Source organism: Nuphar pumila, chromosome 14, assembly GCF_984573655.1.
Source record: "Nuphar pumila chromosome 14, dmNupPumi1.hap1.1, whole genome shotgun sequence".
Classification (NCBI taxonomy): domain Eukaryota; kingdom Viridiplantae; phylum Streptophyta; class Magnoliopsida; order Nymphaeales; family Nymphaeaceae; genus Nuphar; species Nuphar pumila.
The window spans coordinates 84,414,876-84,442,645 of NC_143262.1; the positions used below are offsets into that span (position 1 = coordinate 84,414,876).

The window sequence follows — 27,770 nt, forward strand, 5'->3', positions numbered from 1 at the left end:
TTCTCATCTATGTACTTCGAACCTCATATTCCAATATGTTACACATGTCTGCCCCATAACGATGATGGAGAACAAGTAATTGTAGCTGACAAGTTGTCGATATTTCAACCACTTGGGCATGCATTTGGTAATTGCTGATCAAGGCTATTGACAGATCGAGAGCAAGACGCAGCACACATCTATATTCTTTTTAATTGCTCAGCGATCGACCCATACATCGAGTAAGTATATGTAGATGCAACACAATTATAAATCCTTTTATGTTCTATATGTGAATACATGGCTCAGTAATATAAGTATTTGTGGTTTGCAGACGATTTGATCTGAAGTTGCAAAGAGAAGTTTCACATCTCACTGATGCAGAAGTACAAAAAGAACGTGAAACTAAGTTTGTGGAGTGGTTGAAACAATTGGTAAAGAAGCTAACATAAATTTTGTACTTATAAACAACACTAAGTTACTTAATTGATCATGATCACAATCATTGTTTATGTCTGTGCGTAGGTCCGCCATGGTGATGTTAAAGATCAAGGAATATGTGATTTAGAAAATTGTCTGACCAAAGTTGTGCAATGCTACAACGGGTACATCGTAAATGGTTATCGATTTCATATAAAAGATTACGGTATAAACAAATCAACGATAAATAGTGGCGTGTGTGTCAAGAGTAGCAGCTACGGTGAAAATGAACATGATTACTACAGTGTTATAGAGGAAATAATGGAGTTGACTTACTTAGGCATAAATAACAGGGTAACTTTATTCAAGTGTCATTGGTTTGATCCAACTGCAACAAGACTCGACAAAGCTTCAGGCATTGTGAAGGTGAATCATAAATCCAGGTTTGGAACATATGAACCATTCATATTAGCCTCGCAAGCTCAACAAGTTTATTATACTTCATATCCGAGTATAAAAAAGTTAGATAGAAATGAATGGTGGGCAGTTTGCAAGGTGAAGTCTAAACTATACCCCGAGTATGATCAGTTACAGGAAAATGAGTTAGCTGAAGACAGCGATTACTATCAATCAGATGATGTCTATGACTTCACTTATGGTCACGATGTTGCGCATGATATGCATGTCATATCTCCATTGGCCGATGAAACATTCATAGAGGAATGTGATCCAAATGATGTACCAAGTGGATGGGCAAACAATGAAGAAGAAGAAGAAGAAGAAAGTCAAACTGGTGACGAGGAAGAATTCTCAAGCTAGTGAGCAAAATCTTGTACTACAAACCTCTATTTAAATGCATTGCAGTACTTGATGTGAATGATTTGAATTATTTGAATGTATTGTAATACTTGATGCGAATGAATGAGTTGTATTGCAATACTTGGTGTGAATGATTAAAAATTTTATTTGAATATATTGTAATACTTGATACGAATGATTCGAATGCATTGCAATACTTGATGTGAATGATTTGAATTATTTGAATATATTATAATACTTGATGTGAATGCATGAGTTGTATTGCAACACTTGATGTGAATGATTAAAAATTTTATTTGAATATATTGTAATACTTGATACGAATTATTTGAATGCATTGTAATACTTTATGTGAATGATTTGAATTATTTGAATGTATTGTAATACTTGATACGAATGATTTGAATGCATTGCAATACTTGATGTGAATGATTTGAATTATTTGAATGTATTATAATACTTGATACGAATGATTCAAATGCATTGCAATACTTGATGTGAATGATTTAAATTATTTGAATGTATTGTAATTTATGCAACGAATGATTTGAATTATTGCAATACTTGATGTGAATGATTTGAATTATTTGAATGCATTGTAATACTTGATGCAAATGATTTGAATGCATTGCAATGCTTGATGTGAATGACTTGAATGCATTGCAGTACCTGATATGAATGATTTGAATTATTATAATACTTGATGCGAATGACTTAAATGTATTATAATACTTGATGTGAATTATTTGATTGTATTGTATGACATATGTTATTTGTTAGAATATGGTTCATGGAGGTTACAGTGGTCGCTCATCTAGTAGTAGCCAGGCCCAACCTTCATCTTCACGGGCTCCTATGATAGGTATATTGATTAACTAATTGGATGCTTGATTAGTAAAAATGTTCATTCTGAGAACTTCTAACATATTTTTTTACAGATGATGTTTCGCCTATACACGACCCACCTACACCACTTGATCACACAAGTCAGCAGCCAACACAGGAAGCAGGGTCTTCTCATTCTGGCACAATAAGACTCATTCGAATAGTATATATCGATAATCGACCGTAAGTATTTCATTTTCAATTATTGTATATCTTATAAATATTTTATATTGATATTTATTGTGTAACAATTCATGTGCAGCATGAGGTTTGAGCCACAAGAAGTAGTACGAGAGATTAGGAATTCACTTCTTCAGCATCTACCAGGACTGGTTACTCAATGAAAAGAGTACCCAAAGGAGGTGTTAGACAGATTGTGGTTCTCATTCACGGTATACAGTTGTTCCTCATAGTTAATGTGTTTCATATTTAATTTTTTTAAGTAATGTCTACTAACTTTCTGAAAATATTTGTAGGCTTCGAATCGCTTCGCAACTACGATAGAAGAAAATGATGCAAGGAAGGTGTGGCAGAAGGTGGCTGTCAATCGATTTGCAGACATGTTGCACACTATGAAGACTGCAGCAAAAAAGCATATGGCGTAATAGATGATCCACTACAGTGAAAGGGCCATGACCCTATTACTATCAGGAGAGATTATTCGGATGAAATGTGTGATAAGTGGGCGGGAGATGCATTTCAAAATCGCTCTGCGAAGGCTGCACAAAATCGAGCGAAAATGCCCGAAGCCCATCTACACACAGGTGGATCTAAGACATTTGGGAGCCACCTGAAAAAAATGGTAACTCATTAATATATAATATTAATTTTATAAGTATTGTTGCAAACTTGTGAACTAAATCTTTTGTCCTTTAACTTCGCAGGAAGCAAAAAAAGGAGGCATTGTACCATATAAGGACGTGTTTGTTGAAACACATAAACGGAAGACCACGGGAGTCTTCGTATCAAAAAAGGCGAGAACGACAACGATATGTATTTATTCTATTAATAATCATTGCAATATATATGCAAGTTATCAAAATGTTATTATTAATTATTAATGCATACTTTAAACATTATTTTGTAGGAGGCATATGAGCAACAGATGGTAGAACGATATGGCGATGACGCTACTTAGCATCCATCATTTGATCCTACAGCATGGGTGACTCAGCAGGTGAACCCAAAAAAGGTCGCGTGTTCGGGTTTGGGAGTAATATGAACACTTCACCAGTTATTGCTTCTTCCAGTTACGGCTCACCGACTTCTTGTGCCGACATAAGCTCCAAGCAGCAGACTATTCTTTCCGGTGATGATATACGCCAGATCGTTACAGAATCACTGAATAACTACTTCCATGACACTGTCACCCCCTTTCTCCGAAATGAGATCAACAATCTTGTTCTGAACAGGGGATCTTCAATTGCAGGTCCCTCTTAGGTATAATCACATATTCAGTTTTTTGTCTACTTTAGAACACATATGAGCATAATCGAATCACATATATAACTTTTTGCCTGCCTTAGAGCACATATGAGCATAATAGAATCACATATAGAGTTTTTTGCCTGCCTTAGAGCACATATGAGCATGCTATAATCACATATAAAGTTTTTTGCCTGCCTTAGAGCACATATGAGCATGATAGAATCACATATAAAGTTTTTTTGACTGCCTTAGAACATATATGAGCATGCTATAATCACATATTCATTTTTTTGACTGCCTGAGAACACATATGAGCATGTTATAATCACATATTCAGTTTTTTGACTACTTTAAAACACATATGAGCATGCCAAAATCACATATAGAGTTTTTTTACTGCCTTAGAACATATATCATTCATGATAGAATCACATATAGAGTTTTTCTGTCTGCTTTAGAACACATATGAGCATGCTATAATCACATATTCAATTTTTTGACTGCCTTAGCACACATACGAGCATGATCGAATCACATATATAGTTTTTTGTTTGCCTTAAAGCACATATGAGCATGGTAGAATCACATATAGAGTTTTTCTAGCTGCCTTAGAACTCATCTGAGCATGATATAATCGCATATAAAATTTTTTTAATGCCTTAAAACACATATAATTCATGATAGAATCACATATAGAGTTTTGTGCCTGCCTTAGAGCACATATGAGCATGCTATAATCACATATAAAAATTTGTTATTGCCTTAGAACACATATGAGCACATGATAGAATCACATATAAAGTTTTTTGACTGCCTTAGAACACATATGAGCATGCTATAATCACATATTTATTTTTTTGACTGCCTGAGAACACATATGAGCATGTTATAATCGCATATTCAGTTTTTTGACTACTTTAAAATACATATGAGTATGCCAAAATCAGATATAGAGTTTTTTTATTGCCTTAGAACATATATCATTCATGATAGAATCACATATAAAGTTTTTTGCTTTGCCTGCCTTAGAGCACATATGAGCATGATAGAATCACATATAGAGTTTTTTTGTCTGCCTTAGAACACATATGAGCATGCTATAATCACATATTCAATTTTTTGACTGCCTTAGCACACATACAAGCATAATCGAATCACATATATAGCTTTTTGCCTGCCTTAAAGCACATATGAGAATGGTAGAATCACATATAGAGTTTTTCTAGCTGCCTTAGAACTCATCTGAGCATGATATAATCACATATAAAAATTTTTCAATGCCTTAAAACACATATAATTCATGATAGAATCACATATAGAGTTTTTTGCCTGCCTTAGAGCACATATGAGCATGCTATAATTACATACAATTTTTTTTATTGCCTTAGAACACATATGAGCACGTGATAGAATCACATGTAGTGTGTAATTTATTTCATTATATTTTGTTTATCAATACTGACTGTTCTTTTCTTGTGTAGGCTGCTAGCGATAATCAGCGTAGCGGAGCTGAAGGGACAGATAAAGGCAATGAACAAGAAGACGCATAAAATCTTGGCGATGATTAGAGAACTATGTTGAAGAAGTTCTAATGTTTTTTGTTTCCTAATTGTAATTGTTGAATTGTAAATAATTAAACTTGTTAATTTTAAGGTGGAACGATTAATTGTTTGTAGATTCCTTTTATATGGAAATTTTTGTGTAGTTTGTTTTTTATTTACAGGAAATATAAATTGTATCGTTCTCGGTATTTAATTTTCAAATAATTTTTTTTAATTTTTTTTCGTGTTTGCGATGGATTAGCAACAGAAACATCTGTCGCTATGGATATAAACCTAGCGACGGAAACAATCGTCACTATGCATATAAATCTAGCGACGGCTTAGCGACGGACGTAAATCCGTCGCCAAGACGAGGTCGTCGTTTGGTACCGACGGATTGGCGACGGAATACATCGCTCGTTATTCCGTCGCAAGTAGCGATGGACCGAGCGACGAATTTATTTCGTCGCCAGTTAGCATTGAAAAAATTGCGACGTAAGCATACCGTCGCCTCGTCGTCGCTAAGCCGGTTAGCGACGGAATGTGGTCGTCGCTAATCCACTGCTTTGTTGTGGTGATAAGACAAGAGAGTTGTGGGGTCCGCTCTTCAAATTGCATGTCTTTTTTCCTCTGTGAGCATGCATCAGCCACACCAAAAGTTCAAAATCTTCAACGCTATGCTTTAGCTCACAAGTGGTCATGCCTTATACACGGATCCTATGAAATAAATGAGTTTGATGGTGTGAGCTACCACCAAGGCTCAGAAAAAACATGAAAAAATGAACAAGCATACAAAAGTTAAAAAAATCATATTTATAATAATAGAATATATGAAATTAATACACAAAAAGAAAACCAATCCTCACCTGGGGCTTGGTAGCCCTTTCCTATTACAATGACAAGCACAATGGAACTCGGGTAGCACTTAGTATAATTGTGAGTTGGGGCAGGCTCAACTCAGTTAAACTCAAATGGGCAGAGTCTTGATGATGGGCTCTAGGATGTTGAGTTGGACAGTAGGTGTGAGTAAGTTTCTTTACTTAGGTTCTAGATGATGAACTAGGGAGAGATGCTCCATAATTATAGATTTTCTGGCATATTTGGATCATAATCTCATGGATCCAAGATTCAGATATGATTTTTGATGACATGACACGGCCATATTGGTTAAAGGTTTAAAGGTTTCTTTCTGATTGGTTCTTGCTACTAGGTTAAATCTTATTAGTTAGAGTTACCTAGCTTAACAACTAAGCAACCTAAGAATGACCAAGTTCAATGAATCTAAGGTGAGAATAATTCATAAAAGATTAGGAAGACTTATCTTTAAGAGCAGGAGAGAAGCTTTTAGGTAACTTCTAGGGTTTTATAAGAAGATAAAAATCTATAAGTGTGGATGGGGCTTCCAGAAGTTTTATATGGATTGGATATAGGAATTTCAGATATGTAAATTTTAAACTAGGTTGTACTTCAGATCCATTATGACAAGCTAATTTGTTTTGAACATAACTTTTTATTTGGATGTCATATTGATGCACAGTTTGATGTATTGAAAAGATAACATCGATACTTTATTTTATCTTTTAAATAAAAAAATTAAATTCGATCATTTTGGTAGTCAAAATTTTACTCAAAGTGGGCTCTACCTAAAAAATAGGTTTTTACCCAATAAGTCACCTTATTTTGGTCATAACTTTCTACTTTGATGTCATATTGACCTCATTTTTGTTGTGTTCGAAAGCTAATATCCTCTAGTCTAATTTATATTTTGAGAAAACTCCTTAAAAATACTATTTTAAAAGCAAAAAATAAAGATAAAGTTAGAATAACTCTAACGTGAAATGACTCAGTCAAAATTGAGGTATCTACAAATGCCCATCTTTGTTTTTTATCATTCAAAGCTCGGTAGATAACAAGAAAAGTAGACATTGGTTTTGGAAATACCAACAGATTGACTCTAACACTGTTGTTTTTAATTTTAAAAAAAATGTGAAAAAATAACATGATGATGGATCATGCATTTTGTAGGTAAAGACATATACATAGCTCAAAATGAGGGTCTCTTTATGATGTTTGTTTATATAAAGAGAGAGGTCTTGTTGAGCGAGGTTGAACCAAAGACTAGGCCAATACCTTGTTTTATATGATGACTTTTTCATGAACTCAATATGATGAGCGAGAAGTCTTTGTTGAGAGAAATTAGACAAAAAGCAAAACATGTGTTTTGTCGAGTAAGGTTGAACAAATAGACGACTGATAATTTTTTTAAAAGAGAAGGACGAACAAAGACAAACTTTTTTTACAAAGATATCAAGATATAATAAAGATACTTTTGGTCCAAACATGCTTGGAGATAAAGATGATTATTGGACTCATCAAATTGATAGCATATTGCTCCATCAATCTATGACTATTGACCTAATGTTCATCCATATATTTGATGATCTTAAGATAAAATTGGTTAGACTTAACTACTGAAACAATTAGATTTTTAAAAACTATGTCAATGGCCCAAGATTGCTACTATACATGATGCATTTTTCACTCAATAGTATTTATATTGCTATTATCACATTTTGACCCTCACAACATTGGATAGTGCACACACATCCCTACCCGAACATCAATTGCCATCTATCACCGTGACTGGTTGTGCCAATGATGGTTGAGACTATGGATACACATCGGTCCCAAACACTGGCCGCCTTCAGGCATGCCCAACAATGCCTACTAGGTCGGCGTATGACAACGCCATTGTACATCCAAAATCTAGAAACCAAATCTTATTTCATGTCAATCTCAACAAATTCCTATCCATAATAAAAAGACCCGCTCCTCCCCAAACAAATAAACATGAAACAAACAAGAGATAGAAAGAGAAAAGGATCACAAAGAGAGTGAAAGGCGTAAGGCAGCGTCTCTCTCTCCTTCCTTCCTTTTTTCCTTCTTCGACCATGGATGACGGTCGACACGCCCTCCCCGCCTTCGTTCCCGACGCCAGGTACGCTCTTACGCACCATAACCATCCCCATCACCCTCTCCTCCGCACCGATTTCGTCGACATCACCAACAGCAGCGGCGGCGGCGCCACCAATCTGGAGGCCTCTCCCCGCATTTACCCACCTCCCCACCTCTCCCAAGACCTCCGGTTGGGGATCCCCCACCACCCACCGTTGGATTTCCGGACAAACGGCGATCGAGCCCTCGACCGGTTCCTTCGCCGGGAGGGACACCCTGATTTCAGAGGTGCCCAGGATTTCTACCCTTTTGATTCCCCTGAATTTGGTGGGATCTTGAGAGAGGATCCCTGGAATTGGGATTCGCCGCAGGCGGCGGAGCCCTTCTTCGACCCGCACGGCGTCGGGAGGGAACGGTTGCCGGTCGATTCCCGGCTGCGTCCGCCGCATAGGCTCAGGATTGAGGAAGGGGTTTCGAGGGGGAAGAGGAGTAGGGTCGTCGATGAGTTCGTTGATGTTGATGGGATTAGGTATTTTAGGGTGAGTTCGTCGGATTCACATGCGGTTCAGGCAAAATCGCAGGCGAATCATGGGTATAATAACAAGGGTTATAGGGATAATGGTGGCTTTGTTGATCAATTTGGGAGATACCCATCGAAATCACCTGCGGGTAAAGGGAAGAAGATCGTTCCCGGAGGGAATTCGTATAATACCCACAAGGTTCCGGTTTTGAATTCGAAGAAGATGTTGAAGAATGGAATGAGTATTGGGAAAAGGAGCAGTTTTGATCAAGAGCCTCGCAAGGGGTTGGTTGCAACACCACCTCCTAAGGGTATGGAGGATGAGAGTTTGGGAGTTGGGGATTCGGTAGCAGAGAAGACGGTGGACCTTGACGTCTCTTTTAAATCGAATGCGTTGGTAGCCAAAGAGATTCTGGTTGTGCCCAAAGATCAAGGGTCTAATGCAAGAAAATCCACGGCGGGTAATTCAAGCAAATCCATGGGGGCTAATTCAAGCAAGGTCATGGTTTCGAAGAAGAAGATCATCAAGAAGAAGGTGAAGAAAGCCAAGAAAGTGGCTGCCCCTGTTTCAGGTACACCAGTTTCCAATGTGCAGAATAAAAGTGCAAGGGGATCGAGGTTGTTAACTAATCGACCTGCAGCTATGGTGGATTCTAACAAGGATAAGTTATGTAATTCTTCAAATGTAACCACATTATCTAACAAGCCTGCTATGGTAATCGAGGGGTCCAAACCGGATTCGATTTCACAAGATTTAGGTAATTGTGGAAGCAGTATGGGTGGAGCTGATGGAAATGTGAAGCAATTGGTGGTAGATTCTGAAAAGGAAAGGGGATGCACTTTAGATTCTCATGAATTGCGCAGAAAGAGTACACAATCTGGCAAGAAAGGTGATAATTTGATCTCTGTTAATTGTTCCAATGACACTTTTCTCAATTCTAGTGAGGAACAATGTAATAATGTGATGCACCAGAAAAGAGAAAAGAACTCTGATGATACAATTCCATTGCAGCCACCATCTGAAGATGTCAAGGCTTCAGTTTTGGAGAGAAATCCACAATCTGAAGTTGTGGGTGGTGATGCTTGTGATGCATTGGTTACAATGGAAGAGTCTGAAGATTTAATACAGAGCGCCCAGGGATTTGTGACTTCTTTGCACAATAACAAGTCAGGCTGCAACCAAACTGTACGTGTGACTTCTGAAAGAAGTGAGTGCAATTCTGTGGACAAAACTGAACCAGGAGATATTGGTCCTCCAGGGAAGAAGTTAAAGACTGATGATGGTACTGCTTTAGTTGCCAATACTGTTGCTTCAGTCTCTCCTCCAAAGATTCCGCATGCGGAAATCAGAGATATGTATATGCATAAAAATGTGCCATTTGAACACACTGTTTCGGATGCAATCTTGCAATCTTCATTACAAGCAACTGGTGAATTGACATCTAAACTGACTGGTGTGACTTTACCATCTGTATCAAGAGCTACCAGCCAACCAACAGCTAAGTTGAAGACAGCTAGAGAACCAGCCAACAAGAACTTGCAGAGCACTGTAGTACCTACATCGTTACCACAGCCAGCATTTTTTCCATCACTGTCTCTAAGAAAAGGCACAAAAGCAGCAGAAGCTGCTCGTATAAAGGGATCCAGGACCTGGCATCGAACTGACAATACTTCAAATTCCACATCAGCAGGACAACAGGTTTTATCACATGCTACTCCTTTGTCAAACCAATCACTAAAGAAGCAGGACATGTATCAGAATACTTCTTATATTCGTAAGGGGAATACACTCGTAAGAAAAGCGACACCTATTGGTGCTAGCCCTGTGGCATCACCACCTTTAGGTCTCCCCTTAAATCAATCACAAGTGAAAGCAAAATTTTCATCAACAAATGGCTCACCTGATAGAGGGGATAGTACCGTCAGTAAGAGTGTGGGATTCAAAAATAAGATCAAGGCAGTCAGTTCACTGGCCAGTGAGAATCCTGATGGAATAACCCCTATTCAGAGGCCAGATACACCACCTCTAGCTCAAGCTGCTAAATTACCAGTCAACTCTCCACAGAGTTCCCCTTTCCCAGAGTCTCTTGAACCACCCCGTGAAAATGGATTAGGTATCTCCTCTACATCTATGGTGCTGGACTCGATGAAACAGAGTGATGATGAATCACATGCAGTGAAAGTTTCAGATATTCAAAACAATTGTTCTCCTGTCATCAGTTCAGAAGTTCAGGGGAACGTGAACTCAAACAAAGCAAACTTAGAATCAAAGCAGGTGACTTATGTGAAGACCAAAATAAATCAATTGATTGCAGCTTCCAAACCTGTCTGTCATGGCTCATCGCCCAAAACAGAAAATTCTCTGGCACTGGCCAGCACAGTTTCATGTGAACACTACTACAAAAAAAACAAGAATCAACTTGTTCGGGATGTTACTGCATCAGAAAGTCAATCCATTCAAGCATTGGTTGTTCCTGATGATGGCTCCAATTCAGAGGACAAAAGATCTCTTAAACTGCGTTCTCAACAGAGCTGTGGTTTTAACAAAAGGAAGATTGATAGAGGTATATAATTCAGTATCCTTGTTAAATCTGGAATATGTAGTTGAAATTTCTCTTTTCTTCTATATCAGCTATGATAAGATCAGCATTTTATGACCTTAGTTAATCAAAGACAGGGGAAAGATGTGTATGTAGACTCTAGAGTGAATTCAAGCTTTCATTTCCATCTAAATAGTAACCGCTTGACATGGTAATCTTCTGAGAAGAAAAAGCATGCACATGTTTAGGACTCAAAATTTGCTTGGATGAAAGATATATTTGTGTAGTTTGATTTTCCCAAACTCATTTTTCCCTATAATTGATAATTAATTTGGAACAATTGGAACAGATACATTAGGTGTCATGCTTGCTTTCCTTGAGGTTTATTTCCCATTTTAATTAAAGAATCTCTTTTTTATGGTTTTCACTAAAAGAAAACCCTTTTTTGTGTTTTTGACCAAAAGAAAACCTAGGCTTTTAGCAAGATAAATTCCAGTATGTTAAGTTTTTGATAAAAAAATCAAAGGCAGTTAAGAGGTTTAAAAATGAAAAATAAAACGATATTTGTGAACTTCTGATAAAGTGTCTGATAGTGTTGGCCATTTTCTTAACACTCAAGGAAATTTCTTTACATTAAGCTTGGAGACACTCAATGCATTGTCTATCATTGCCAGACAGTTTGATGTCCAAAACTGGCATTTCCAAGCCATGTCGAGGCATATTAGTATTAGTACCTGTGACAGTGTCCAACTGCGTTTGACAACAATGCACCAGACCCCTGAAAGAGTCTTGGTAACATAGTGCAGAAGCACTGGAATGCCGGAAATAGACAAATTGGAATGTCCACAGTTGTTTGATTTTTCTGAGAGAAAATTCAAAGTTGTATGGTTAAAAGTTAAAACTGAGAATCAGGCACATCCAAACTGTAAGCAGAAAGCATAATACATTGTAGAATCGTGTATCTGATGCCATAAATAGATAAGATGTCTCCATCGGTTGCATCTAGAAATCTCCTTGGCCAGTACCAGTGCTAGACAAGTTTGGTAGTGAGATCTTAGGGGGACTCTTAGCCAATATTGTGTGTGGCCAAGGGGGAGGGAGAAGGGGGGGTGGGGGTGGGGGTTATCATTAACTCAAAGCATCAGTTACATAACATGAGAAAGCATACTAATGTAAATGCCCTCCAAGAACTAAGAGAAATAGGGAACAAAAATATGCAAGTGAGAAATGGGTATGTACACTATGTGCACTATATTGCATACACTAACAATCTCCCTCTTTTCAGAGGCCAGCTAAAGAGTGGTTAAAGAAATAAAATAGCATGAAGGCATTACGTGACAACAGATAACCTGCCTAAAGAAGAGAGCAGGGATGAGAGGAAAGAGAGTAGAAGGTGGGATGTCAAGGGCATGATGTAGAGGGTTTGGAGGTTTTTGTTGTCCTTACTAGTGTCCTAGGTCACATTCGGTTTGCTGGGCCACATGTGACTGCAAATCAAATTTGATTTGGAGTCATATGAATCAGAATCACAACCTTGTGATTCTGATTCTCATTGATTCTCATGTAAATTAGAAAATATCTCATTTGCAAAGGCCAATGAGAGTGTGTATCTCACCACTCATTTTCTGATTTTTGTTTAGCTAACACCAGTGAGATTCATTCTCTCATTTGCATGAGAGTCAAAATCTCGAGTCGTGGGATGCTACCAAACATGCCCAGTCATGAAGGGGTTGGGTGAAAAGTGAAAACAGATAACCTGCCTCAAGAAGATATAGAGCAGGGATGGGAGGAAACAGAATAGAAGGTAGGATGCCAAGGGAATGTTGTAATCAGTTCAGAAGTTTCTGTCCTTGCTAGCATCCTAATATATTCCTATTTTGGTTTGGCTGGCAAGCTTCCATTTATCTTCCCTCATCAGTATGCCTATTCCCATGCCATAGTCATCATATTGTTTTTTTCTTGCAAACAATTGCTGTGGGGAAAATCATTTCTTTGGCTATGTGTTCATTTGTCTTTAGCGTAGTCTACAACCAAAAGTGCCTTTGCTTCTATTATCTTCCTTCGCATGTTACATGCTATCATTTGTTGAAATTTGCAGATGTTTTTGCCCTTCAATTCTAAGAGATTTGGATGTTTAGCATTTCACAGCCAGCAAAGCTAACTTACGTAACCATTATATTTTGAATATGTTGCAAATTTTATTGTAGCTCGTATAACTCTAGGTGTGGTGGTGGTGGTGGGGGGGGGTTATACGATTGTTCTGTTTCATCTTATCAACAAAGGATTTGTATGTATTACTGCAATTTGAATTATGATTAACAATTTTAAATGGTGAACTATGATAATGTTTTCAAGTTTAAGCTAAGGATTTTTCTATGTAATGGCACTTGAGTCTTTGATTCAGTGGATGATCAATATTTGACCCTTTGTTTGGCATTATCTGCTTGATGATTTAACTTTTATTGAGACCTTGATTGGTTTCATATTTATTCAGTTTCTGAGGTTCAGAGTGGCAACCCTCAAAGGACGTCAAAGGTTTGGACACTAAGTGGGACTCAGTCACTGTCTAGGGAAGATATTTCCTTTCAGAAAAGATTTGTTCTTCCATCACTTGTTCCTTGGAAGAGAAAGACATATCATACTTTTTATGGAAGGAGCATGGTGTCCAGTGAAATTAGGAACTCATTATCCATGATCAGGCATGTAAATTTTTCTTATTTTCTTTCAACTTTTAGTTCAACATCTGTCATTCTTGCCTTGTTGCTGCTATGATGTTCTAGATTCCAAAGAATCTTTTGAGTACAATTTGTGGTCAATACTTTTAGGCTGTTGCTGTTATCTCAGTGGAGCGCTGCTAAATTAGTTACTACAACTTTATCATAAATGACATATATCATCACATGATGTTCTGTGGTTGTTATTATATTATAGATGCCATGTCATCTATCCAATACAATTTATCATTAATACTTTTTGGATGTTGCTATTCCTTCAGTAGAAAGCTACAACTATCACGTAAAAGAGACACATTATACACGAGATCTAGCAATGGATTTTCTCTGCGCAAGTCAGCAGTGCTCAGCGTTGGAGGAAGAAGCTTGAAATGGTCAAAATCCATTGAGAAACACTCAAAGCAAGCTTGTGAGGTTAGTGTCAGTTTTAATGTGCATATTATAGATGAGATATTACCCTTTTTTCACATCATGCATGCAAAAACAGAAAAATGTATCTGCATACACTCATAGACAATATGCCAGCATGCACACATGCATATTCTTCTTTTTAACTATCTTTGCCTCATGATATATTAGTGGTTTTAAGCTGAGAATAATTTCAAAAGTTAAAAGGTGCATTCTAAGTGGGAGCACATATATATATATATATATATATATATATATATATATATATATATAGAGAGAGAGAGAGAGAGAGAGAGAGAGAGAGAGAGAGAAAGAGAAAGAAAGTTATAGGGCTCTCAAATGGGTTGTTTGGCTAGTGGTTGGTTGTGATCCTATTGAGGAAATGGAGTCATCAAACTTGCATGAAGGTAAGATCATGTTAGAGTTACTAGAAGCTTCTTAGATAGGTGGGAAGTGTGCTTTCCGGCAACTCGCTTCGGAAGCGCGATACTCCTCTCTTCCAAAACTTAATGGGAATTTTGATTCTCCTATACTTGTGTTTAGATTTTGGCAAAAAATTTAGATCTTACACTAGAAAGTCATGAAATTTAAGAATAGTCATTTTTATTTTAGTTTTTAATCGCTTCTCGTTCTATTCGAATTTCGCTTTCCATTCGATCATTTCACTTTCAAATTGATACCTCGCTTCTTGTATCGATTCTCACTTCAGCTTCCTAGTCTGGCAACCTTGGATCATGTTAGGTTTACCCCAGGTTACCAAGATACAAAATGAATGCTGGAAGCTAAAGCGGTGAAGTGAGCAGTTTAGAAATGTGTGAAGCATGACGCATGAAATGTTTAAGAAGCATCAAGGAAATGTTTAGAAAGAGAGATTGGAGGCAATATGAAGCAATGTATCCGATGTAGCAAAACCACCTCTTCTCCTACTAAGAGGGTTGAGCTAGTAGAGCAGCCTAAAACTTTAATTTGTTGGAACCAGTTGATCAACCATGAGAGGCAATAAGAATCAAGTAACACCAAAGGTTTTATGGAAAATTTTATATAAAGATAGAATAATCAAGCTCTTGAAATGAGGTCTTTTGATTTATTTATTGGTCTAAAAATTCATTTGAGACATGATTTTGGGAGTGATAAATCACTTGCATTAACAAGTGCAAATCAACATGATATTGAACAAGTAAATTCAAATACCCTCCAAATGATCTCTATAACTAGGGGCATCACAACTTTTTCTCAGCACTGAAAGATGGACCTTTTGGCCATGCCCTCACTTGTTATTTCATTCCTTCTACCAGCAAGAAGACCAGTTGCTGGGATCAACTATACACAGACACACATATAGAAAGCAGTCTTAGTGCTTGGCCAAGGCTCATGCCTTTGTCCGACATAGCACATCAGACTTGAAGGATCAGAATCCATTACTAATATTTTTCTGTTTTTCATGCAATTAACAACTTATACTGAGTGTGTTTCCTGATATGTGTTGTTTTTTTGTACTATATTTAATTGCTTCTTAAATATTACAGTACCATATTTTTCTTTTTCTTTTTTCTTTTCTCATTGATTGGAAAGCACCTGATCACACCAATAGTTAGCTTATTTGCAGCAATCATTCCTTGAACCTGTTCTTTTGAACTTTAAATGTGTTTTTCTTTTTCCATTTCGATTTGTAAACCAAACAATATCTTTTTGCATGTTTAGAATAACCATATATTAGGCTTGTTAACTATTTTGATTATTTTTGTTTCTTTCTTGTAATAGGAAGTTTTGAAGGTTCTCTGCTTGTTTCACTGTTAGCTACCTTAATGTTGAATTATGGCATTTATATTGCCCCTATTCTAGCATAATCTTACCTGATGATATTTCTGCATTTATTCTTTATTAGCAATTGATATATGTTGATAACGGTTCACAGGAAGCAACACTTGCTTTTGCTGCTGTGGAAAAAGACAAAAGAAAGAAGGGTGATGTTGCCACTGCAAAAGCTGTAAAACACGCCTCTCGGAAATATGCTTGTGGCATTGAATTGCAGCCAGGTCAGCTAGCTTTCCCTATGTTTTGCTTAATCTAGATTTCCATCTGTTCTGGATTTCTTATTTTACTATAATGCAGCAATGAGTTTTTGATAATTAGAATACATTCATGACCTTGATGCTCTGAAAGGACTTCATCTGTAAATTTACAAAACTGCATTGTTTCTTCTGCATTATGAGAGGATGTAGTTGGAGTACACTTATTGTTGCAGGGGAAAGGATCTATCGTGTTGGTTCAGTTCGATACAAAATGGACTCATCTAAGAGAACTCTTCTGCGGATCCCTGGTAGTTATTTCTCTGGCTTTTCCTTTTTGCAGTGTGACAGTTTTGTTAGTATCGCGTGTCCTTTTTATATGCAATTTCCTGTGTCCTTTTGCCAGCATCTTTATATTAGTCATTTTTATGGATGTTAGATTATTTGTTAGTAATCAAGCAACTTGTGGACATGACAAAGTTATTCATACATGCCTGAGTTGGCTTGTACATGGAATGAAACTGCTGTATTAAATATTTTATTTAAGATGTAATATCTTAGTTATAATTCCTTCTTGATGTGTTTTATTGTATCCAATCTCATTATGTGTGGTGATAGGATACATTTGTAAATACTCATGCATATGTGCACACATCCAATGGTCTGGGTTCATGTTGGCTATGGGTTGCCAACTCAGCCTAGGCCTAATTGTGGACTTAGGTGTTTAAGGCCAAGATGATCCATTTACAGAGCCTCTCCCTGTAACACCAATTCGTTATGATTTCTGTATTCCATCATAGATCATGCATATGTTTGTTGAAGTGGTGGACAAGAACCATCCTGAATATGCTGTAATTCGAGAAGGAAAATTTCTTGGGGTGCTTTGTGCATCTTTATTTTTTTTAATATCTCTCAGCTGATTACTCCAGAAGTCATTTCTCTCTTAAGATTTGTCTAGTTAGATCCCTTTTTCTTTTTCCTTTTTTTGATGACGAGGAACCCTCACCGAGAACTGGGTCACTTAATGGCCAAGATCCCAATTTTATGCAAGCAGAAGTTGCATGTCCTTGGGTTAAATCCAAAGAAAGCAACAAGCAGGTTCTATCTGAAAGATGTATTGATTGTTTAGAATCTTTAGATTAAAATGACTGAATGAAGCTTATACATTTATATACTCTGTTAGTCTGTTACCCAATTATGATTATATAGCTTCTATTCATTCTTGATAGAAGTATCAAAGGTAATCTGATGAATTTGCATTTGAGGTGATCTCACATGACACACAGATCATTCTTTTCAACTCGGGCTTCAGTTTCTGAGAAACAGTTTTTGCTGTTCCCTTTTCTCCTTCTAGGAAGCTAATATGAAGGTCAAAATCGTTCATGCCAGATATTTTTGAGAATGGCTCTTGATAATGTAAATTAGTTGAATAACGAAACTTTAGTTTATGCCTTTTCTTTGATACCGATATGTAAATGTTTTTTTATCAAATTAATTCACAATGAGAATGGTTTTTATCAGCATGAATAATGAGGACTTGCTGAGGTTGCATGAGTGTGCTTCATGCCTCTTTGCTTTTTAAATGGAACTTTGCTGCCTGTGTCTAGATGTTCCAAGCATCTTATTTTTGAAACTCTCTCTCTCTTAAATTCTTAATGCAACATTATCCACTTTTTCTCTCATTATTGGTCTGAATTAGGGCTTGTAATCTTGAATGGAACTTGTTTGTGATCCTGATGGATTACTGTGATGGTAAAGTGGGTGCTTGAACCATTTCTTTCTTTGCATACCAGAGCAGTAAATAGTTCAGGCGATAATACTCTTTCTTCATTTTGATACAAATGCCTTAAAAGGTTGAGAGTCAAAACTGTACCTATGCTGTTTGTCTTGTTTACAAATGATGGCTGTCTGTGTGCTTCAGATGAAAGTGTTTCATCTCCTGTTGATCAATCACCTGAAACGGGTTCCAAGCTATCTTTTGTTCCAAGGAGGTTGTTGATTGGAAACAATGAGTAAGTGCCATATTCCTATTGGTAACATTTAATTTCTCAGAATCTATGGTTTTTGTGTTGCACCTGTTTCTTTCTTTTTGTCTCCTGTTGTGGATCATATATGGAATCATTGGTGCTGGCTTTTGTAATTTCATTGTTGAACTTGCAACCTTTGACATCAACTGAGCTCTGCCTCAACCTTTGACATCAACTGAGTTCTGCCTCATTGGTGTATAAGTGTGCTGGATAGGTTGGTGGGTTTTCAGATCATCGCTGTAGCCGTTTTCTTATTCTTTGTGGGGTTGTCATGAGTTTTTTTTTCTCTTTTTTTGGGTTAGAGGGTGGTCATGAGTTGTTGGCATGGGCTGTGGCTGTTAGGAGGAAGGGTAGCACTGGAGTCTCTGGGTGCATCAAGTTCCAAAGTTCCAAAGAACAACTGTAACCCTGATTCTGTCATGCCCTAGGATGACCTTGTAGTTTTGGAGGAACTTGTCAGTTATCACAGTTACTACTTTTTTGGCAAAGCTGGGTCCATACTTGGTGCCCTTCCTCTCTTCTTGGCAACTTTAGAACTTTCATTTAGAAAGGACCAAAAGGGTGTGTTTAACAGTCTTTGAACTTCTATCAGCTATATGTGGAAGCGAATAATGTGTACCATTGAATTTATTTTGTCTAACTGGATAAATCATATGTACTTTTGTTAATTGAATAGATATATACGAGTTGGGAACGGTAACAAGCTTGTAAGAGATCCAAAGAGGTTGACTCGTATGCTGGCAAGTGAGAAAGTTAAATGGAGTTTGCACACTATTAGATCACGCTTAGCCAGAAAGAAACAATACTGTCAGTTTTTTACAAGGTTTGGAAAGTGCAACAAGGATGATGGAAAATGCTCTTACATTCATGATCCTGATAAGGTGGCTGTCTGTACAAAGTTCATAAAGGGTTCTTGTTTCAATGAAAATTGCAAGTTGACCCACAAGGTATTGAGTTGGTTCATTTCTTTTTCTTTTTCTTTTTCTTTTTAAATGATTTGCATGATGTGTTGTTCTAGACTATCACATTACTTGGACAGGTCATACCAGAAAGAATGCCAGATTGTTCATTTTTCTTACAAGGTAATTAAGATCTCTATAGATGTGTCATTCATGTTTCAATTGCTCTAGATATCTCCAACTTGCTGCTGGTGCCTTGACCTGCATGATTTTATAGTCGTAGCATTACAGCAACTTGGAATTAAGGATGACTCACCGAGTTGGGTAGATGTCTAGCCAAGTTATACCAGATATTTTTCATGATGATTATTGATTGATTTTGTGCAAATAGCTTGTCTGAACCTTCTTTTCATTGGTTCATATTTTACTATTATAGAAAGATATAGGCTCTGTGATGACCTCTCTCTCTCTCTCTCATGCACACACACACAAGAGCTTCTGAGCAGGTTTTTGTTGCAATGAAAGTCATCCCTGCAGACATGTAAACGTAAATCTTGATAAGCATGTGTGCTCTTTGAACAGGATTATGTAGCAATGAAAGTTGTCCCTACAGACATGTTAATGTAAATCCTGCTGCATCTATCTGCAAGGGGTTTCTCAAAGGTTACTGTGCTGATGGTGATGAGGTTTGTCTTATTTGGATTCGCTGTATATCTTTGACATGTTTCAAATTTTTAGTTCATGAAAAGCAGATTATAACTTTACATGTATAGGAAATTTAATTCAGCATAATTGTGCCTTCTTTCTACGCATGTTTGTGTGTTACATACATACAAACATATATATAAATATATATATAAACTGTACCCGTACATGTCCTCTCATAAATTTCCACGTCATACTCTGTACCAATGTGACATGGATATAGCATCATCACTATGGTTTGCTAATTTATCAAATCACTCAACTTTTGAAGATATTCAAATTCACTAGAAATAAATAAACAAATGGATACAAAAATCGCTAGATTGCCACATTATTAGTTGCAAATATCTAGAACAAGAGGGGTGTGGAATTGAGAAACAAATACCTGTATGATGCTAGCAGACACCTAATATTCCAGTTGTTTGGGGTCTTATTGAGATGAGACTGAACTGGCATTAAACAAATGGAGCATAGAGAAAAGGTTCAGCAAAAGGTTAGAAATACAGAATTACCTGCAATGCTAGCATACACCGATATTCCAGTTGTTTCAGGTCTTTCATACTTTATTTCATAGCATGCAAGATGTCGGCTATGTCTACGCAGTCTTCAGTCAATCTCTTGTATAAAGTGTAGATGATTTGTGTTGGGATCAATAGACTACCATGTCACCTGCATTTCAGTGATGCCTATTCCAGATAGGTGGCCCCCTTGCTTTTCTCATCCTGGCTAACCTGGGTTGGTCAAGTCAATGGAAACCGTCATCTGGGATTTTTCAGCTTGGGGACGTGGAAGGTTGTCTTTGGCACAGCTTGCATACTAGATGTGTTTGAAAGTCTTTCTATGCTAGTTGTGTTCGGCAATATGTGATGTTTATGACACTGGTTGCAAGCTTATCTTGTATCTAGTGATTGTTAGAAATTTGCCTGTGCCCTCTGTCACCCTTTGAGCTGATTGAAGCATGTTTAGGTATGACTGCAGTTGTCTTTAGTGTTATGTTATTGCTAAGAATCACTTTGCATGGTCCATTCTTGACAAGAGGGTAAGATGTTACTGTTAGAAAGTGAGTTGGAATACATTGGGTTCAATAATGAACCCATACTTATGCACGTGAAGTGCAAATATACCCATTAAAGGGAAACAACACAAGCACATAATGTGCTAACCCATAAAACCCATAAAAAGGAAAAAATATGACATAAAGTCATAAGTTGCATATTATTGAAGAAACAATGGACAAGGGGTAAAAACCCCATTACAATGGAGCATAAGCTCCCTCAAGAAGTAAGAAATACAAAGGGGAGAGCCCCTATTTATAACAACAAAAAGGAGCCTTGGAGGGGCTCCACTCATAGACGTTGGAGCCCCTCCAACGGTCACAAATGTGACCGTTGGAAGGGGCCCAACGTCTATTTGAGTGGGCCCCCCAAGGTACCTTTTGGTACTTGAGAAAAAAGAAATAAAAAATAAAAGAAAAATAAAAATAAAATAAATTACAATCACATTCATAAAGTGAATGTGCGTAAAACAGAGGAAAAGACTAAAATACCCCTACGGCTAAACAAAAGGAAAATATATATTTTATATATATAAATAGGAGGATACATATACATATATACCATATATGTATATGTATCATCTTTTATATATATAAAATATATCTAATTACAACAATTGATGGGTACATTTTAACACCCCCCCCTCAAGCTTTGCAGGGAAACGAAAAGATTGAAAAAAAAGGGCAAAACTCCACGAGGCTTCGGCGACTCCAAGAGGCTTCGGCAAGGATGCAATGAAACTTGAAATAGCCTTCCTCCAATTGTCTTCAAATGATGAACCCATTTCCCGAACCATCCAGGGTACTTCCCTTTGTCCTATCTCCAAGATCCTGAGAAAAGAAACCAACAAAGAACAAGTAAACAATATCTTTGCACTTTACTCAAAAAGGAACATTCCTAACAAGGTGTAAAATTTATGCATAATATGATAGTTACTTTAGTATGAAACGAAAAATTTAGAAAACCAAAGTATCTAAATCATACATTATGTTAAAACAAAATGAGCGGAAGCAAATTATGCAAAAATTACAAGAATGCATAATGCATTCATAAGGTCCACCATTGGACAAATATAACCCCATAATGGGGAATAACAAAATGATCCACTAAGGGATACCACAAGAAGCCTACGAAGAGGCATAACATACATATGCTTTATTGAATGAGAGCCCAAAAAAGGCCATAAAGAGCATATGCATATACGAATCATCATATGAATTAATACTCAAAGAACTAACACATGCTTCAAACATGTAGTGAAGTTCCAAATAAGAGAAACGAAGTCTCCAAGCATACTTTAGGCAAAATAAACCCAAGAGTTCACAAGGTTTTTTTTTTTAAAACATTTATGAAAGTCACACTTAATTGAAAAACATTTTACATATAAGGGTGGCAAAAACCATAAGCACTTAATATATAGATTAAATGCTAAGAAATCAACTTGATATGCATATCAAAAAGATGATTTACTTGAAAAACACAAGTCATGAATGGAATTTTGCAAATTTCAATAATAGTTTATTCATTACAAACAACCTCCTCATTAGTCCTCCAAAACCCATAAATCAAGTGTATAAGCTACTAGATCAAGAATATAAAGCCATTAAAGGTCAAAGACACACACAAAGGTGTGTAAACGAACCTCTTGTCTACATATAATAATACTTGAAATAAGTGCATCTACGACAAGAGCAAGAGAATACATGCCAACATGGACTAAAAAGTATCTCTTGTCTACGTAAAAATACACTTAAAACCAAGTATGTTCAGCTACTAGAACAAGAGTAATAAGCCAACCATGGGCTAAAACATAATACATCTCTTGTCTACATAAGATGGCACTTGAAATGAGTGAAATAAGTCAACCATGAGCATACATCTAAGCGACTAGAACAAGAACACAAACGCCAACATGGACTAAGATCACACACGATGGTGTGAATCAACGTGTCTTGTCTACATATAAGATCACTCAAGACAAGTGTGTTCAGCTACTAGACCAAGAGAGCAAAAGCCAACAAAGGGCTAAAAACACACGAATGTGTAATAAAATTCTTGTCTACATATGATGACACTTAGATAATGGGCATAAAAGGAAAAGACTTTTGAGGCAATAAACTTGTAATGAAAATAAACCTCGAATGAAACAATATTCTTTTTTTAAAAAAGAATACTCATAATAACATTTTAGAATAAATGCAAGTAAAACGTATCTTCAACAAGATACTACAACCGATAAAATAATATTCTTTAGAACAAATGTGTGAACATACACACCAAGAACACTTGTGAAAAAACACAAGAACACATGTGCACAACGAGCACAACATACGGAATCACAAATGTGCAAAGGCACTCATAAGATTCATAAACAAATAAAAGGTTGGGCTATAATCCCAAAACATCTTGATTTTAAATGTACCTTAAAGCATTTAAGGTTTCAAATACCATATGTCCATCACATTTACATAGAAGCATCCATAATATCAATGGCACAAGAGAAAAGATGAGTGACACACTCATAATTAGAGATCAAATAACAAATCATTTTAGAGTCCCAAGGTGCCCATAACTCACCTCAACAACCATCTATAATATGGAAGGTGGACAATCTAAAAATGATACAACACGAGGTGCCCATAACTCACCTCGACAAACATCTCTAATATAACAATACTAAGGCCAAATAAATGATGCATTAAATAACATGTGATGGACAAACATAAATGCCACAAAAGGGCAATAAACACATAAGGAATCGTTTTCCAAATAAAAGTTTTTACAAAGAGGACCGATTAACAAATTGAATCAAAGGTCCAATATAATCCATCAAAACAATTTTGCATAAACACGAATTATGCTTAATCTTCAAAAGAAGTCTTGTACACCAAAAAAGGCTTACATAACATGAAATATTAAGCAACATCATGTGTATGAACTGATTTGGAACAAACAAGTCTTAACTATGAAAGACATAAGGTGCAATTAAACGGTGAAGTTGGTGAAGTTCAAAAAATAACAAACTTAGGCCAATATAGGCATTCATAAAGATGGTGAAGTTCGAAAAACTTATGAAATCTTACTATTTCAACTTAAAAATGATAAACAATCATGAAATCTTCATAAAAGAGTATATACTCACAAGAAGATTATAAGGACCAAAAGGCTCCTTAAGGAGAGTTTGAACAAAAAACATATACAACTCCCAAAGAAGGAGAAAACTCCATTAAAGTGGAAGAAATCCCAACAAAATAGATTCATTAACAAAACCTTATGATAAATAAGATTGTACTATGGCTTAAATAAAAAGTAAACATTTATTGAGGAAAAATTTAACACTCTTAAGTTTTATCAAAAAACATGTCTTAATAGATTATTACCTACTCCTAATGAAATAAGTACACAATAAACATTAGTGAAGACCATAACTTTTGTAATGAAATATGCGGAAAAGCAAAAGAGTGCATTAAGCACTTACAACATTCACTAATGAAAAAGGGCAAACACCAAAACCCACAAGAGACAATCACAACATAAAAATATAAATGTCTCTTATTGAAAAGAGAGAGAACTCTCTAAATGTTGAAAACATCCTTAAGAGTGTAAAGATGGAAAGAAAATCACCATATTCCATAAGACCATTTTAAAACTTAATTCAACCGGTATTATAAAAAAAAAACTTTCTTAATTAAATGTTGCTCATATAGAACGGACACATAATATGGAATTTTTCATATATGCCAAACATTTTTCAAAAAAACTACATTTCACAAGCATTTTAATCTTAACATACCTTTCTTTAAAGACTAAACATTCATATAAAGGTATTTTCATAAATAAGGTTAGGTTTAAAAATGTAAATTCAACGTTCCAATGGTCATAAATTTTTACCGACCCATTAAAGCAAGTTTTGAGCAATCATATATCTAATTTTTCGCCAAACAGGTTATCATTTAAAGTTTTTCAAAGAAAAACATACGAAAATGATTCAATAGAGTAGCAAGTAACTCAAAAAAGACATAATGACAAAAAGCACACATAAAGAAAAGAACACATTACATTCTTCATACAATACTCAAAGAAGTAGAATGCATACCGAATAACAATAAGACAATAGAGAGAAACGAATACTTCACCATTTTTCTTTAACAAATTCTTGAATACCACGCTTCCCGATGCACCAAAGAGCAACTCGATCTCAACCTTGCGCTGATACCATGTTAGAAAGTGAGTTGGAATACATTGGGTTCAATAATGAACCCATACTTATGCACGTGAAGTGCAAATATACCCATTAAAGGGAAACAACACAAGCACATAATGTGCTAACCCATAAAACCCATAAAAAGGAAAAAATATGACATAAAGTCATAAGTTGCATATTATTGAAGAAACAATGGACAAGGGGTAAAAACCCCATTACAATGGAGCATAAGCTCCCTCAAGAAGTAAGAAATACAAAGGGGAGAGCCCCTATTTATAACAACAAAAAGGAGCCTTGGAGGGGCTCCACTCATAGACGTTGGAGCCCCTCCAACGGTCACAAATGTGACCGTTGGAAGGGGCCCAACGTCTATTTGAGTGGGGCCCCCAAGGTACCTTTTGGTACTTGAGAAAAAAGAAATAAAAAATAAAAGAAAAATAAAAATAAAATAAATTACAATCACATTCATAAAGTGAATGTGCGTAAAACAGAGGAAAAGACTAAAATACCCCTACAGCTAAACAAAAGGAAAATATATATTTTATATATATAAATAGGAGGATACATATACATATATACCATATATGTATATGTATCATCTTTTATATATATAAAATATATCTAATTACAACAATTGATGGGTACATTTTAAGAGTTACCCTTGACAAAGATGTTCATGGAGTTTCATATCTGCCTTTAGATACTGATATACCCGGCCTTTAAGTTGATTGTCTCATTTTTGCAATGCAGTGTGAAAAGAAGCACAGCTATACCTGTCCAGAATACGAGGCAACGGGAATCTGTATGCAGAGATCCATATGCAAGCTTCATCACCCAAAGAAGAAAGACAAGCCTGGGAAACAATTGCGTCAGAAGGGTCGGAAAAAGACCAAGGACCGTTATTTTGTTTCCAATCTTCTTGATCTGGAGAAATCTAGAACAATTGTAACTAAGAAGCAAACCATGGAGAAAGCCCTCGACAATGCTTTTGTTTCTGATGCCAAATTTGTTGATTACATCAGTCTTGATGTAGGTGATGATGATGAAGCAGTACAGCCAATTGATCTTTGGGCCAATGAGACATCTATGCCTGACATTGTCTTGGACTCTCCAAAATCAGATCTTGATGTAGTCATAAAACCCATCCGTTTGATGCAAAAGAGAGAAACGTGAAGATGGTCTCAAGCCAATTTGTTTGGAGTTGTGTATTGATACAAGGGTGTATCATACTTCAGTCATTTTTAGTGTATTTCTTCCTTGGATTGTGGGTTGAATACACTGATGTAATTGATTATTTCTTCTTGCAGTTTTTTATGGAGAGCTGCATAATTCCAAGTGATGCTCAAGCTTCTTCATCTGCCCCGGCTGGTCAAGGATCTTCCTGGTGTATTCAAGAAAGATTCCTGCAGCATTTGGAATGTAAAAGGCCACAGAATCTTTGTATTTTGATATTAGATTATGGGCAATCTCACGCTGGAAAATAAAAGACCAAGAAGAAAGTGAAAGAGGTTGAGAATGGATGTGAATGTGCTGGCTGGAAATTGCCCCATTGTAAAACAGTGCAACGATTAGAAGAAATTTTTCATCTTTAAACTCAGATTTCCTGTGCATCTTACATTTTGCTACTTTTTGGGAGGATGGCATGAGCTATGCTATAACCGTCACAAGAAATCATTTGTGCAAGTCGACATCGTTAACAGTTTGGCCAGTCCATTGAAACTGACAAATCTGGTTCAACCCCACCTTGTTAGCTGTCCCCATACAATGAAGATTACCAATAATGAGACCACTATATCGAATCTTTTCATTTGAAGTTAGAACCATAGTTTGCTTTTATTAGGGCTTTATCAAAATTGTGGATTCAGGCGATTTTCACTGAGGCAGCATCTGCATAAGTCATTTTCAAAAGAACAAGGTAGAAGGGTACTTAATGTGTATTTAGGACATCAATGATAAACTCAATCAGTGACCTCTTCACCCCTAATTATTAATATTCTTCATCACATAAAAAATTCTGTTAACATGTTATTTCAGCCATATCTAGGGAGCCTAAAATAGGTTTGAGGTGCACTCGTGCAAGCAGATCAGATCCGAAATAGCTAAATGCATGGGAGTCGGATTTGGATCGGCTTGGAATAGCCAAAAATCACAAAACCTCTGATGGATCTCACCTGTTTGTATCCCCACATAAGATAGGATTTTTTTCCAAATAAAAAATAGACTCCTTTTTACCTTTTCGTTTTGTATAATTTGTAAACACTGCCATTAACTGCAGATGTAATGAAACGTAGCAGTCTGCCTGGATGATTGTGCAAGTTAGCCAGTTCACCACTGCATTCATGACGGTGGTTAAACCCAACAAATATCAGATGTCAGATATCTTTCCAGTTGGGAGCCTTGTTTTAGCAAAAAGATGCTCTAAATCAACATTTTGCTAATCTACCATTGCGTAGGCATGGTTGGATGTGTAGGTCACTATCATAACCAAAGTGCCTCAGGTTCGAACCCCACATGAGTCGTTCCCTAGCTTGCCTATTTTAAAAAAAACCCATGAAATATACTGTCATGAACATGGGAAGTTCTTGAAGCCCTTAGATTCATTGTGGTTTATTTGCAGCAAAGAGATGCCTTGGCTAACACCGCC

At 36.4% G+C, this 27,770-nt stretch overlaps 1 protein-coding gene across 3 annotated transcripts; it reads left to right on the forward strand.

Annotated features, from left to right (window-relative positions):
* The first annotated feature begins 7,943 nt into the window (after positions 1–7,943).
* Positions 7,944–26,720, forward strand: LOC149817188 (uncharacterized). 3 transcript variants are annotated; one of them, XM_089987470.1, is made up of 11 exons: positions 7,944–11,111; positions 13,582–13,786; positions 14,083–14,233; positions 16,143–16,263; positions 16,473–16,547; positions 18,158–18,248; positions 18,940–19,210; positions 19,303–19,345; positions 19,745–19,848; positions 25,877–26,326; positions 26,434–26,720. In XM_089987470.1, exons 1-10 carry the CDS (start codon positions 8,024–8,026, stop codon positions 26,297–26,299), a joined length of 4,572 nt encoding a protein of 1,523 aa, XP_089843596.1. In that variant the 5' UTR covers positions 7,944–8,023; the 3' UTR covers positions 26,300–26,326; positions 26,434–26,720. The 3 variants fall into 3 exon arrangements, 2 of the variants coding, with proteins under 2 accessions (XP_089843596.1, XP_089843595.1); XM_089987469.1 differs by having other exon boundaries at positions 25,877–26,720; XR_016427655.1 differs by lacking the exon at positions 19,303–19,345 and having other exon boundaries at positions 25,877–26,720.
* Positions 26,721–27,770: the final 1,050 nt, after the last annotated feature.

Bases quoted from the DNA above. Each gene is read 5' to 3' on its own strand.
- LOC149817188 (XM_089987469.1), top strand. From the start codon at position 8,024: ATGGATGACGGTCGACACGCCCTCCCCGCCTTCGTTCCCGACGCCAGG. The intron at 11,112-13,581 runs GTATATAATTCA...ATATTTATTCAG, and splicing joins CAAAAGGAAGATTGATAGAG to TTTCTGAGGTTCAGAGTGGC. The intron at 19,211-19,302 runs GTATTGAGTTGG...TTACTTGGACAG, and splicing joins ATTGCAAGTTGACCCACAAG to GTCATACCAGAAAGAATGCC.